The sequence below is a fragment of the Erythrolamprus reginae genome, unplaced genomic scaffold, assembly GCF_031021105.1.
Source record: "Erythrolamprus reginae isolate rEryReg1 unplaced genomic scaffold, rEryReg1.hap1 H_18, whole genome shotgun sequence".
Classification (NCBI taxonomy): Eukaryota; Metazoa; Chordata; class Lepidosauria; order Squamata; family Dipsadidae; genus Erythrolamprus; species Erythrolamprus reginae.
In genome coordinates, this window is record NW_027248471.1 from 160,851 (window position 1) to 175,221 (window position 14,371).

Genomic DNA, 14,371 nt, shown 5'->3' on the forward strand with positions numbered 1-14,371 from the left:
ACCCATTTCATCAGCTAAAGCAGCTATGATAGATGACGTTTCATTTATGCTTTTTGCCAGGGCACATACCAGATGTCCCATCTGCTGATGATTATATTGATTAGCAAACCAGGGGAACATACTAATTAATCCTGCTTCCACTTTTGATAATATCACCACCTCATCACTACACCCCGCATCATATATTTCAGTAACATCTCTTTTTCCTCTATATATATTCTCATGATCTGGATTGAACAATACAGGTGAAACTGGCCATTGCACTGGCCATTGTACTGGGATATGATCAGGGGGTATATGTTCATGAGGTGTATGTATTACCTCCTCTCCCTCCTGCTCATGTTCCGGGTTTGCGTCTCTGTCAGTGATCTCCCCCTCATCCGGTATAACACGATTACCATTATATATCGTAGCATTCATCATTTCATAATAGAACTGTGTTTCTTGATTAATTTCTTTAATGTGTGCTATCCCCATCATTGTGGTTAATCGTCCTATGGTACACGGACCCCCTATTGCGTGAGCTGGGATAAACGAATAGGCCAATAGACCGCAGAATAGGAACTACCCTTTCGGGATATATAACACCTGTCCCAAAGCTTCCACTTCCTCTCTCTCTTTACATGAGAATGCATTATCGGTCGGGACTGCTGTGTATGTCACTTTCTCTATTTTCTTCTCTGAGTGCCTATAGATTACACAATCATATGCAGGCAATATATTCTTTACTTCTATCACTAACTTCTTCTGGTTAGTCCATTTAGTGGGTCTAATAGGGTTCCCAAACAATGTTATCACCTTGGCCAATTTGTAGTTATTTGGTTTCATAATGACCTTCACTTCATCAAATATAAATTTCCCCGGTATTGGGACCCCAACAAAACAGGTAGCAATTATATCTGACACAGTTGTTTCCCCATTCACACAGAAGGAAGTACTATTTAAAGCTACTTTCATTAATTCCAGAAACACATTTTTGTCTCTCTTCTCTGTTTCCCTCACCTCTCTCTTCTGTCTTTGTATTCCATTCATTACATATCCAATAGTACATCTACCCTTCCAAGTGTATGGTAATTTCCGTAGAGCTATATTGCCACAAATAAATACCAACTTGGAAGGGTTTTTAATCTCATGATACGGTATAAGTAAACCTTCTTCTATTATATGAAATTTTCGATATGAAGGATTATAATTCCCATAATGTTCATGACATTGTATATATATATTCTCCATTTTGTACGCTACTTCCTTCCATCCCCTATCAACATCATATGTGCGGTTGCATCTAGGGTATTTTCCCAAATTCATTCCATCACCGTAAGTGGATCTGATACAAACTCCGGCATCGATTTCCTCATCGTGCTCAACCAATATAACAGCAGTTATTTGGGCATATTGCTCCTCAGATTCAGCATGGAAACAAAGCTGCTGCCATGTAACAGGGTAACTAGGCAAAACAGTCTCTGATCCCATACCCACCTGTAGGTGCAATATTATGTCCCAAAATAGTAGCATCAGAGTTTGTTCTTTACCCATACTGCTAATCTAATGTGAACTGCCCCCCCCCCTTTGGAGTAAATATACTATGTAATGTTGTGCTTTACAAACGGTTCTCCTGGTCTCGGGGACTCACATCCACAGACATCCACAGCATGGATTTCAGCCACTCAGTGATATCTTCCCTTAATATGACTATTATAATCATATACAGAGCAACCACACTCAACCAAATACACAGCTCCACCTCCCAAAATTCCATTTAACCCAAGTCCAAAGGAAACTTTATTCAGTCTCTTTCTTTGTCCCGCTTAAGTCAATCCATCCTTCAATCGGAATATTGTCCGGTCCTTATCACAGTTCCTCTTAAGTGTCCGGTAAAGGAATTGGTCCTTTAATCCTGGAATAATGGACCCAACCTCATTCCTTAGTTCGGATAGCTGTCTCTGTAGTTAGCAAAACCTCGAACGGTCCTTCCCAAAGAGATTGCAGTTTCCTCTCCGTCAAGGCTTTAACCAGGACCCAATCACCACTCCTGATATCATGCACATGAAAGTCAAGCAGAGGGGTCTGCGCCAACAATCCTCTAGACCTTAAATGAGAAAAACACTGCGACAATCCTCGAATATATTGCCGTAAGAACACATCTTTTAATTCTATTCTAGGCATTCCTATACTTCCTGTATATGGTATACCAAACATCATTTCATATGGGGATATACCTATATCCTTCCTTGGACTTGTACGTATACGTAATAGTGCTAATGGCAAACATTTCGTCCATGGCAGTTTTAACTCCAAAATCAATTTTTTTAACGTGGTTTTTATCGTCTGGTTCTTTCTTTCCACTTTTCCAGCCGAAGATGCATTATAAGCCAGATGATATTCCCAGGTAATACCTAAACCATGCATTACCTGTTTCACTACCTGGGCTGTGAAATGTGTGCCTCTATCACTATCAATCGATTCAACCAAACCATACCGTGGTATTATTTGTTCTAAAAGTATTTTTACAGTCATCTGTGCATTAGCGCATGCACAAGAAAAAGCCTCCACCCAACCAGTCAAATGATCTACTATAACAAGTAGATACTTCAATGTTCCCACTGGTGGCATTTCAGTATAATCCACTTGAATTCTCTGGAAGGGCCATATGGCTAAAGCTCGACCACCCCTATCCTGTTGTCGGCTGACCTTTTTATTTATTCTAATACAATGAATACATTTTCGTACTATCTGCATAGCCCCTGCAAACATATCTGCTTTTTATAAAATCCACCAATGCCTGGGTTCCCCAGTGGGATCCTTCATGTACTCTCTCCAAGATAGCCCTCATGGTTGGTTTGTTTACTAACTGTAGGCCATTACTCGTATACCATTTCCCATCTATTTCCTTCACTCCCTCTTTCCTCATCTTATCCTTTTCCTCATCTGTAAATAATGGAGCAACATCCCATTCTGCAACTGGTATTAAAGCCATTACTGACACCTCCACTTCTCCTCTTGCTGCTTTCTTAGCTGCCTCATCAGCCAGTCTGTTCCCCATTATTTCCTTCGAAGCCCCCTTCCTATGGGCCTCAACATGTATCACAGCTAACTGTGTGGGACCATCTGCTGCCCCTAACACAGCCCTTATAAGTTCCACCCGTTTCAATTCCTTCCCTCTACTAGTTACCAAACCCCTTTCCATCCATATCTTCCCAAAAGTATGCAGTATACCAAAGGCATACTTCGAATCTGTATACACATTTCCTACCATATTCCGTAATAGTTTTAGGGCTTGTAATAAAGCAAATACCTCACATGTTTGTGCTGACCATTCAGTAGGTAGCTTTCCACATTCCAACACTTCATGTGTATCACCATCTACTATAGCATATCCGTTGTTCCGCTTTCCATCTTCAACACAGGATGAGCCATCAATGAATAAATTCCTTCCACCATCTATTGCACGGTCTTTCAGATCTGCACGTACCTTGGTCTGCAAATCAATCACTTCCACACAATCATGTGCTATGTCATCCCACTCTTGTCTTACTCCAGATAGAAATTCAGCTGGATTGAGATTTCTATCTGTCGTAAGTACTAAATTGTCCTGGGTTGACAAAATCACTTCATACTGCAATAAACGAGAATTTGTAAGCCATCTATGAGCCTTTTGCATCAAAACATTCCTCACCTGATGGGGGCTACTCACCACCAATGCCCCTCCAAAAGTCAATTTCCTACTTTCTTCTACCAACAAGGTGGTGGCTGCCACAGCTTGTATACACCTAGGCCAACCCCTTACAACATTATCCATCAATTTGGATAAAAACGCTATAGGCTTCTTTTTCCCAGCCCATACCTGTGCCAATACCCCTTTAGCTATTCCATCCTCAACTGCTACAAATAAATGGAAAGGCTTTTCCAAATCAGGTAAACTCAGAACCAGTGCCTGTATCAATGCCTTCTTCAATTCCTGCAATCAGTCCTCATCTTCCCTTTTCCATCGTACTTCCCATGGTTCTTCTTCCAACAATTTTTCATATAAAAACCTCACCTTCTCCGTATATCCATCTATCCACAATCTGCAATATCCTACCAGGCCTAAAAGCCTCCTCACCTCCTTCTTGTCTTTTGGCAGGACTTGCCTCATTATACCCTCTATTCTTTCTGGATTTATTTTCTTACTCCCATGGCTGATCAGATGACCCAAATACTTCACCTCCAATTCAACATATTGTAATTTCTTTTCTGACACTCGCAAACCCTGTCCTCCCAGGAAATTCAATAAGGCATTTGTGCCGTTTTCCATATCCTCCACCTTCTCCCCAGTTAGCAATAGATCATCTACATATTGGAGAAGACTTAATCCCTCAGGTACTAGAAATTTTTCTAACACTTGTTCCAACATTTGTCAAACAAATTAGGGCTTTCCGAAAACCCCTGTGGTAACACACACCATCTGAATTGCTGAGTTCTATTAGTGTCTGGATCTGTCCACTCAAAAGCAAAGATATCTTGTGATTCCTCAGCTAATGGACATGTCCAGAATGCATCCTTTAAATCAATAACACTAAAATATTTATGAGCATTCGGAATGCGACTTAAAAGAGTATATGGATTTGGTACTATAATATGCCTAGTAGCAATTAATGTATTAACCTTCCTCAAATCCTCCACTAAACGATAAGAGCCATCAGGTTTTCTGACAGGTAAGATAGGGGAATTAAATTGAAACATAGCTGGTTCAATTAAACCATCCCATAACAATGCCTCTATTACTGGTTTTAATCCTTTCCTTCCTTCCTTCTATGGGGATTCTATATTGTTTCTCTTGTATTGGTTGTACTCCTTCCTTCAGATTTACAACTAAGGGAGCAATTTTCAGTATTCCTCTATTTCCGGGTGCTTCCCAGACCATTGGGTCTATTTTTCTTTCCTGTCCTTCCGTTAACATCCTCATATCACAGACCCTTGTTGTCAAAGTCAATTCACAACCCAATAAAGATAAAGCATCTCTACCCAACAGATTTGTCCCGGCTTCTGGTACTATAATCACATCCAACACTATGACCCTATCGTTATACTGTATTTTCACATTCCGTACTAATGGTACTTCGAATATAATTCCTTGCACCCCCTTAATTCTCATGGTCTCTATGCCTTTCTCCACCCCCTTAGGTACTGCACAAAGCGAAGTTTTTACTGCACCAGTATCTATTAAAAAATTTTGGTCTTCCTTCTCTGGTCCCACCAAAAGATTTATCAATGGTTCAGTGTGGGACCTTACTTCAAACCCCTGAGTCTGTCAATCATCCCTCATTAGGGAGTATAACCTCTGATTCCTCCTCTGATCCCTAGCCTTCTGGGGACAATTTCTCACCAGGTGACCTTCTCTGCCACAAGCAAAACACTGTTTACTTTCTACACCTAGGGGCCTTTTCCATGAAGACCCCATCCCCATCCTTCTATTGGGACTTTGTAATATCATTCCTCTACCTCTCCCGAACTCCTTTCTTTCACTTGTTTTTTCAGCTTTCAGAACTGATGCCATCAACTGTGCCTTCTGTCTACTCTTAGTCTCTTCCCTATTCACATAAACTTTCTGAGCAGCTTTCAATAATTTAGTAATATCAGCACTAGCCCAGTCTTCCAATTTCTGAATCTTTTTTTTTTGTATATCTGGCCAGGAATTCGTCACAAACTGCATTTTAAGCAAGGCTTCATATTCGGCACTGCTGGGCGTAACCCCAGAAAATTTGTTTAAGCTGTTTTTAATCCTATCAAGGAAATCATGGGGAGTCTCATCTTCATATTGCCCTACCTCAAAGGCTTTCTTTAAATTAGTCCCCTGTGGCACTGCAGTTTTCACCCCTTCTATTATAATTTTCTTTAAATCCTCCAACTGTCTTCTACCTTATGGAGTGTTTACATCCCATTCTGGATCCGCTAAGGGAAACTTCACTTCTGCAACTACAGGATTTATGACTCCTATCTGGGACTTGGTCCAATAATTCATAGCAGCCGTTCTAATCTGAATCCTCTCTTCTGTGGTGAACAAATAACTCAAGATATACTGCAGTTCTGCAAATGTATACACATTAGGACCCAAAAACAAGTTTAATGATTCTGCAGTTCCAATAGGGTCACTATTCAAATTAGGCATTACCGTTTTATAATTCCGTAAATCTGAGGAGGTTAATGGGACATTCACAAAGGTAGTAATAATGGCCCCTCCAGCATTTAATCCCCCAGGGACTCCCCTTAATGGAAGAACGCTAGCCTTTGACCTAGTGACCCTCTGGGAAGGGGAGTGCAATATAACAGGCTTAACATCACCCCTTTCTGGAGATCCAGCTATTGCTGCCTGTCCAGCAGCCTGCCCATAATCAGGGGGAGGAGAGGATGGGCAGAGGGGATACTCTAAGGGATCTCACCCCTTCCTATCTTCTTCTTTTTCATAAAGGATTGGAACCCCTCTGCCCCCTCCCAAAAGGGGGCTTTCCCAAACAACAAAATCCCATGGTTTTACGTAAATTATCTGATCAAGGAGCCCTTTAGCTTCCAGGACCTTCCTTAATGCTGTAATCCAATATTTATCTGAATCCTCATACTTATTCCACCTATAATTTGGCTTGATCAATATATGCTTTGGCCATTCCCTGGTACAATATGTTATCATAAGTACTTTAGACAAATCCTTGGTATAAGGAGACAGCCAAGCCTCATCCCACTGTGCTAGCAACTCTCCCAATGGGGATATTGAAGGAATAGTGGGAACCTCAGCAACACTCCCAAAACGCTGACACATAGCTGAAAGTCTTGACCCCATCCTACAGGGTATACCACAAGACCCCTTCACAGCAACAGCTAAACAACACTTTGATGCATCAAAGCTATAGACACAAGAAATGTACCCAAAAAAGAACGGACATTTCTTTCGTATCACATACACACACACACACCACACATTCAGAATGCCAGATGGTTTATACTCACCACCCCCAATGTGTGCCGGCAGCTGTCAAAACGCCACCCCGTCCCGGGACCTTGTAAACCTAGATTCTCGGAGCCTTCCCCCAGACAGAAGAAGAATAAACAGGAGAAACAAAAGGAGAGGGGAAAAAAAAACCCTCCACCCCCTCCTCCCTGCCTGTACAAGGAAAAAGTCACTACACTCCTGGCCTGGCTCGCCAAAATTTGTCAGGAAAAACCCCCTAAAAATCCCAAAAGCAAAATACTCAAAAGGAAAAATACAAAACCACTCAGAGCTCTGATCAAAACAAGTATTTATTCATTGATGAATAAATCAAAGGGACCATATATATGGGATCGCAAAGTAAAAGGTTTTGCGATACTGAGCAATGAATACAGTGATATATTTATAGCATGAAAGGTCTCATTCTCTTTCGGAGGCAAAGGGCACCAACATCTTGCCATGGCTCCAGTTCTTCAGGTGGCTGTTTTTAAAGCGGTGGTGGATTCCTGCTTCCATCTTCTCACCACTTCCTCCCCACCTCCCCGACTTCCCATCACCTTTTCCCCCTCTCATTCTCTTTTGGAGGCAATGGGCATGGGGAAGAAGCCTTGCTTCCGTAACAGTAGCTCTGAGGGAAGCCAGAAAGCTCCAGCCTTTGCAGGTACCTTTTGTGAAAAACAAAATTAAAACAAATCCCTCAAATTTGCCTTAAAGGTGCCTCCTCAGTGCCCCACAAGAGCCCCACAAGAGCCACAGCAGCGAGCGCAATTTAATGTTCTGGCTGATAGCCCACCATTGGTGAAGGGCCATGTATTTCTTGCTCTATAGAATAAAGAGAGGACAAAGAAAGTTCTAAATACTTTTTGCAGACCTATATGGACTTTGTTGTTAATGGAAACTAGGCTCCTGAGAAATGTGCCCTCTGAGGACAATTAGAAGCATCCCATAGATAAACCTCTGTTTTTATCTAGCACTCTTGGATTAAAGAAAATTATTTTAAAAGCATTTCACTCCATCATGAATTCTGATATAGATACAAAGGTGTAAGATTTTATCTTCTATTCTGAATCCTGAAATATAAATGCAGAATGGAAAATAGGTCAAGAGTCAATGAATTCCTTCTACATGGATTCCCTGATACTGAAGAGCTACATATAGTCCATGTTATTGTTTTTTTAATAATTTATTTGGTAGCCCTCATTGAAAATCTCATCATTATCATTGTCATTGTTTACAGTCATCAACTTCATTCACCCATGTATTTTTTTCTGGTCAATCTATCCTTGCAAGACCTTGGCTCAATTTCAGTAACAGTTCCCAAGTCCATGCTAAATTCCTTGATGAACACTGAAGCCATTTCTTACTCTGGATGTCTCTGCCAGGTTTTCTTCCTTATTTTCTTCATCATGTCTCATTTCTTTCTCCTGGGTGTCATGGCATACGATCGTTATGTAGCCATCTGCAAGCCACTGCATTATGAGATGATCATGAACAAAAAAGCCTGCATCCAAATGGCAACTAGTATTTGGATAGGTGCTCTGTTTTATTCAATGCTCCATGTGGGAAATTTAGCTAAATTAGAATTCTGTTCCAGGATCATCAATCAGTTATACTGTGAAATTCCTCAATTACTCAAGATCTCTTGTTCTAGCTTTTATGTTGCAGTAGAACAGGCAGTTATCTTTGGATCTTTTTTGGGTTTTCTTTACTACATTATAACTGCTTTTTCTTATGTTCAGATCTTCAGAACAGTTTTAAGAATCCCATCTACCCAAGGGAAGCAAAAGGCCTTTTCTACCTGTTTACCTCATCTCATAGTCATTTGTCTGTTTATGATAAGCGGTAGCTTTGCATATCTGAAACCCACATCCAGCTCTCCATCAACTTCAAATACCTTGTTTTCTTTGTTTTACTTTTTGATGCCCCCAGTCATGAATCCACTGATCTATAGCATGAGGAACAAGGAGTTTAAAATGGCATTCTGGAAGCTAATTCTCCATTTGCCATCCTACACTTTACAGACGTATTCTCAGTTATGTATATTTTAGTATATACTATTTGTTTCCTGACATTTGTGGAGTATGACTACACTTCAGTGGATGAATATGTGATAAGTCAACTAATTAACCAAGGAAGATTATTTTGGTTCAGAAGTTAAGTTTTTCTGATTGTAAAATTGGTGGAACTAAATGAGTTTACATAGTCAGTGAATAACTATGGTTAATTAGTGTATATCATTAAAAGTAGTTAATTAAAATCCATTATCATTGTACAGAAGCATCCAGTATTGAATTTTGTGATAGAAAGAAATGAAATTAGTTATACTTTTTATTTAAATCTTATATATTCCTTATTATTTATGTTATTATTTCTTGAAATATTGAGTATACATCTATGTATATATGTATGTAACATAATTTTGCTGATAATGAAAAGGGAGACTAGTATAGATCTATTCCGAGTTCTTTAACTCTCTTCAGCTAGCCATACAATTGATACACATTTTAAAACATGTATTTTATAAAGCCCTTTAAACTATAACATACTCTTTTGTACTGTATTTCTTTTTAATGAATTTTTAATGATTCATTCATTCAAAATAAATTTGTTTATCTCTCCAGGAATTCTATTAAGTGGAAAATATGTTCTTGAATGTATAGAAGTTAAGTAGAACCATCATTTTTATCTATCTATAATGTTCTGACTTTTATGATACTTTATTTACTTTATGTTGTAAACTATTGTATATTAGAAATAGAAAATAGAAGAACAACTCTAAATTATAGAAAAATATTATTTTGAGCTGTGTACTCTGAAAAGAGGGAGAGGGGAAAATGTTCTATTTATAGCTGCCATTTTCCTCTCATTCCTATGACATGAAGACTTATTTTCACAATTTGGTTAGACATTATTCTGAAAAGGGAATCAATAGTTTTCCAATAGAAGCATGTCTTATCCATGGAAATATTTACTACTTTGAAAATATTTTCTACTAGTTCTCACTTATAATTTCAAAAGTAAATTTATTGTATTTTCCCACTTTTAATAAATTCCCAATCTTGCATCACTATAACTTATTCATGTTCTGTATCTATTTAAATCAAGTACTGCCTTTGAGTTGCTTAACTTTGGAAATTTACAGTATTTTATTTATAAATTACATATTGTTCCCAACAAATACCCAGTATATTTGTTATAGGATTTTCAAATTCACTCAAATTTCTCAGTGCCCCCTTGTTTTTATGATTTTTTAAATTGTACTGCTTACAAGGAAGTATAGTTAATAATGAAAGTATTAATTAAGTATAAAAAATAATGTATATTAAGATACAGATTATGAATTATCTTCTTAGATATAGTAGTAAAGCCTGTTAATCAATATACAAAGTATCTTTCATCTTCATTCATGTTCCTTATTAGCATTTCAATTTTGTCTTTATTGATTCTGTAATTGACATCAAACTATACTGTTGTATATATTCCACCAAATACAGTCACAGAATCATTTAGCAAAAACTTTGATTTATATTCCTCTTCCCATTGCACAAGGTTGGATAAAATCGATACACTCTTATTCCTTTCTCTTAACACTGCTGTTCTGTTCGTGGAATGGTTATACTTGTATTGTTCCCGGGTCTATTTGACCTGGACTAAAAATGGTTTATTTTAGCTACTTAAATTTGGTTTTTTTGAAAACATTTTGCTCTGGTTTACTAATTTGTGGGTGGGTGGGTAGGTGGGTGGATGGATGGATGGATGGATGGACGGATGCATGGATAGATGGATAGATGGACAGACAGACAGACAGATGGACAGACAGACATTAGTTTTATTGATATAAGCAGACAAAATACAGTAATAATTAAAAAGACTATAATAAAATAAAGTAACAAAATAGTTATTGGATGCTAAAAGGTTATATCAAGATAAAGCCAAAGCTACCACTAGAACTTAAGTATTTCTTTCTAAGTTTAAAGCAGAGTGATAATTTGTTGATGTCTGTTGGTAACACATCTGGAAGAAGTTAGCCCATATTTTTGAGTTCTAAGCCTTTGAGCCTCCTTACAATTAATAATTTGGTTTTGATATAATTATAAATAGGATAATTGAAGACTTAATTAATGTTTTCACTTGTCCAACATCGCAAGGACAGAGATAATAATCAAGGGTGAACTTACAAAATCTCCCTTTGAGATACCAGACATGAACAGCCGGCAAATTAAACGGCCGTCTGGAGATTGCGATGGGACCGGCAGGGAACGCGGCTTCTGGCACTGCCGCCGGCATGGGGGAGATTGCGCAAGATAGTGCATGATCTCCCTGTCAGCCCTGGCAACCTGTCAAGGTTTCAGCTGAGCCATGGGGTGTGTCTGCGCATCCTGTAAACGGGGTGCTGCAGTGAGGCTTCCCTTGTTGCCTAGGCTTCTAGTTGATGTGAGCCCTATAAATAGGGCTGAGCAGGGAAGGCTTCTCCTTTTCATCTTGGCTGTCTGTCTATGTGCAAACACCCACCCACCCACCTTCCTCTATTTTGTGGTGTGCTTCTATGGGTCAGTTTTCAGGGTCCAAGTAGGAATTTCTTATGGTTTTTTCACCTACTTCACACTGGAAAGTGAGGATGGACAGGTTGGGGGTGCGGCACACATTAGTTTCAATTTGGTTATAATTGGCCTTTGGTCACTGGGGTCTTGGCAGGTAAGGAGTGGAAATGGGCAGCGGTGGCAACTATACTTTCGCCTTTAGGGCATCTTTTGAAAGGTGATGGTTGGCCCCTTGCCAGGAACTCCAGGTGGGAACATGCCTGAGCAAATGGAGTGGGGATGCCCTTGGGACTCATCTAACCCTATTCTCAGATGGGGATGGAATGGTGAGCCCCTCCTACATGCTGAAACCCTTCCTCCCAGACCCCATTACTACAGTAAGAAACTATCATGTTTACCAGTCTGACCATGAAATCCATAGAGAAGGTGGTGTTGCTATTTTCTATTTTAAAAATCCCTAAAAACTCCTGTGTAATTTGAAAAGAAATATTAAAATTACACAGTGTTGTAGTTGGCTTTAGGCCAGCTCCTGTGGTGGCTGATTTTGATGAAGAGCAGTGGGAGTTGTCTGTTTATAGAAGATCAGTCTGGCTGCAGGACGGGTCAGACAGCAAATCAGAGTCAGAGACAGGGAGAGACAGGGAGCAGGAAGAAACAGCAGAGACAGAGAGGGGAATGGATTCAGCCAGCCTTCCAGCCAGAGATTCCTCGGAATCAGAAGGGGAAGAATTAATGAATAACTCTACTCTGAATGCTTGGGTGTGGAGAATGTTGGGAAGGCAGGAGCAGCTGCACAAGTGTAGAAACAAATGATAGAACACAGCTGATAAGACTTAATGATGCTGCTGTAACCTTGATTTAAAAATGGAGGGTCGGAATAAGCTGTGTGGGAGATTATCATTTGAGCTTTGGAGAGAGACATTGATGCATCATGGTTTCGTTTTGGTTTTTGGATTTCTGTGAACTTTCTGACACTCAAGCTGAAAATAGAGTTGAGTGAGTAACTCTGACCTTCTGGACTAATAATTCAGCATTGTGTTTGCATTCACAAAGGTGTACAGCCCTCTGTATATAAAGGAAATCTTTTTGTTTTATTATTACAAGTTTGGGTGTTTGATTTATTGCTTTTCTTTTGTGTGGCTAGAGGCCAAGCAGTACACACAGCTTTTCCTGAAATCATAATATGTGAGCTGTCTCTAAATACCATATTTTGCTTCTTATTTCGTTACAAATACTGATACTGATTACAACCTTGTACATGCTAACAAACTAACTTCACTAATAACTAACATTAATAACATGCACATTACCTTCCCCTCACCCTCTTATCTCCTTTGATGATCTCAAACTATATATTATTAATTGGACCCTTAATGAATGTACAACAGAACCAATACATACAGCCATGTACTATGCTAATTCTAATCTGGGATTGGATCAAATTGTAACAAACAATACTAGACTCAACAACTGACTTGATCTCAACATTGGAATTGTGTGACAGAAGAAGTCAAATTAATAAATAAACTTCTGCAATAATTTAAATTCAAGTAAGCCTACAAATTTAGTCTACAAATAAACAAATCCTTTTCAAACAGCAAACACAGCATGATTGACTTTGGTCTCAATTTTTGTCCTTACAAAGATGATCAAAATGACAAAGTCCCACCGTAACTAGAAAAGTCAATTTTGATCTCATAAATAATGATCTCTCATTTCTTGATTAGCAAACTCTGTTCACTGTCTGCATTACTGCCAATGACCATTATAACATCTTTTTAGAAAAAGTCAAAAGAACTATCAAACTATATTTACCACTAATAAACCCCCAAACCAGGAAAAATAAATTACCCATAACAATTAGGAAGCTTCAGTTAAAACTCCCTCACATCTTTGATGCAAAAACAAAACTGGCCACGTCATTAAAATGCCAACAGATAAAAGCAGAATTCATAAATTATCACAGCAAACACCTATTATGCACAAAATCCACCTGGGCCTTCTATAATTTTGTAAACAACAAACTCAAGATCCATCTTGGGTCTCAAAGACTCAAGATCCACCCCACCACTATAAGAGCCAAATGGGAAAGACTGTAATGAAGAAATCATTAAGACCATTTTTAAACACATTCTTTGGTTCAGCCTTTGTAAACAGTGATGGATCATGGCCTACACTTCACAATCATATCACAATCAATCACAATCATATCACAATCAATCACAATGTCAATTTTGCAGAAGATTCCATTGAAAAGGCACTATGCAACCTAAAACCATTTCTATCTATCTACTACATGTCAATTTTGCAGAAGATGCTATTGAAAAGGCACTATGCAACCTAAAACCATTTCTATCTATTGACCCTAATGGATTATGTGCCTACTTCATAAAAAAGCTCTAAACCACCATAGCAGAATCTCTTAGTATAATCTATGAAATATCTTTCAAAACCAGCTCCTTAACTAGCTTATGGTCACTAACCACCATGATCCCTATCTTCAAAAAGATAGCCTAGATAGTCCACCTAGTTCAAAATTACAGACCAATCTCATTATGTTGTGTCACATACAAAATCATGGAATCAGTCATAAACCAATCCATTAGCAGTTTGACTTCAAAAATAAATTATCCTACAACCTGCAACTCTTACACTGTAAAAACATATGGACCTTACAGTTCAACCAGGGTAAAGCATTTGATGCAATTCATATAGACTTCTGTAAAGTCTTCAGTAGTACACAACAAACTACTTCTAAAACTAAAATCTTATGGCACTTTTGGATCACTAAGTGGATCCCTAAGCTTTCCTATAAAACAGAAACAAGTCATCAAAATAGGGAACACTCTATCAAACCCTCCACCAGTTA

General features: G+C 38.7%; 1 protein-coding gene across 1 annotated transcript; it reads left to right on the forward strand.

Moving 5' to 3' along the window:
- Positions 1 to 8,049: 8,049 nt before the first annotated feature.
- On the forward strand, positions 8,050 to 9,009 carry LOC139155398 (olfactory receptor 14A16-like). Its single transcript, XM_070730527.1, has one exon. It carries the CDS (start codon positions 8,050 to 8,052, stop codon positions 9,007 to 9,009), a length of 960 nt encoding a protein of 319 aa, XP_070586628.1.
- The last annotated feature ends 5,362 nt before the right edge of the window (positions 9,010 to 14,371 follow it).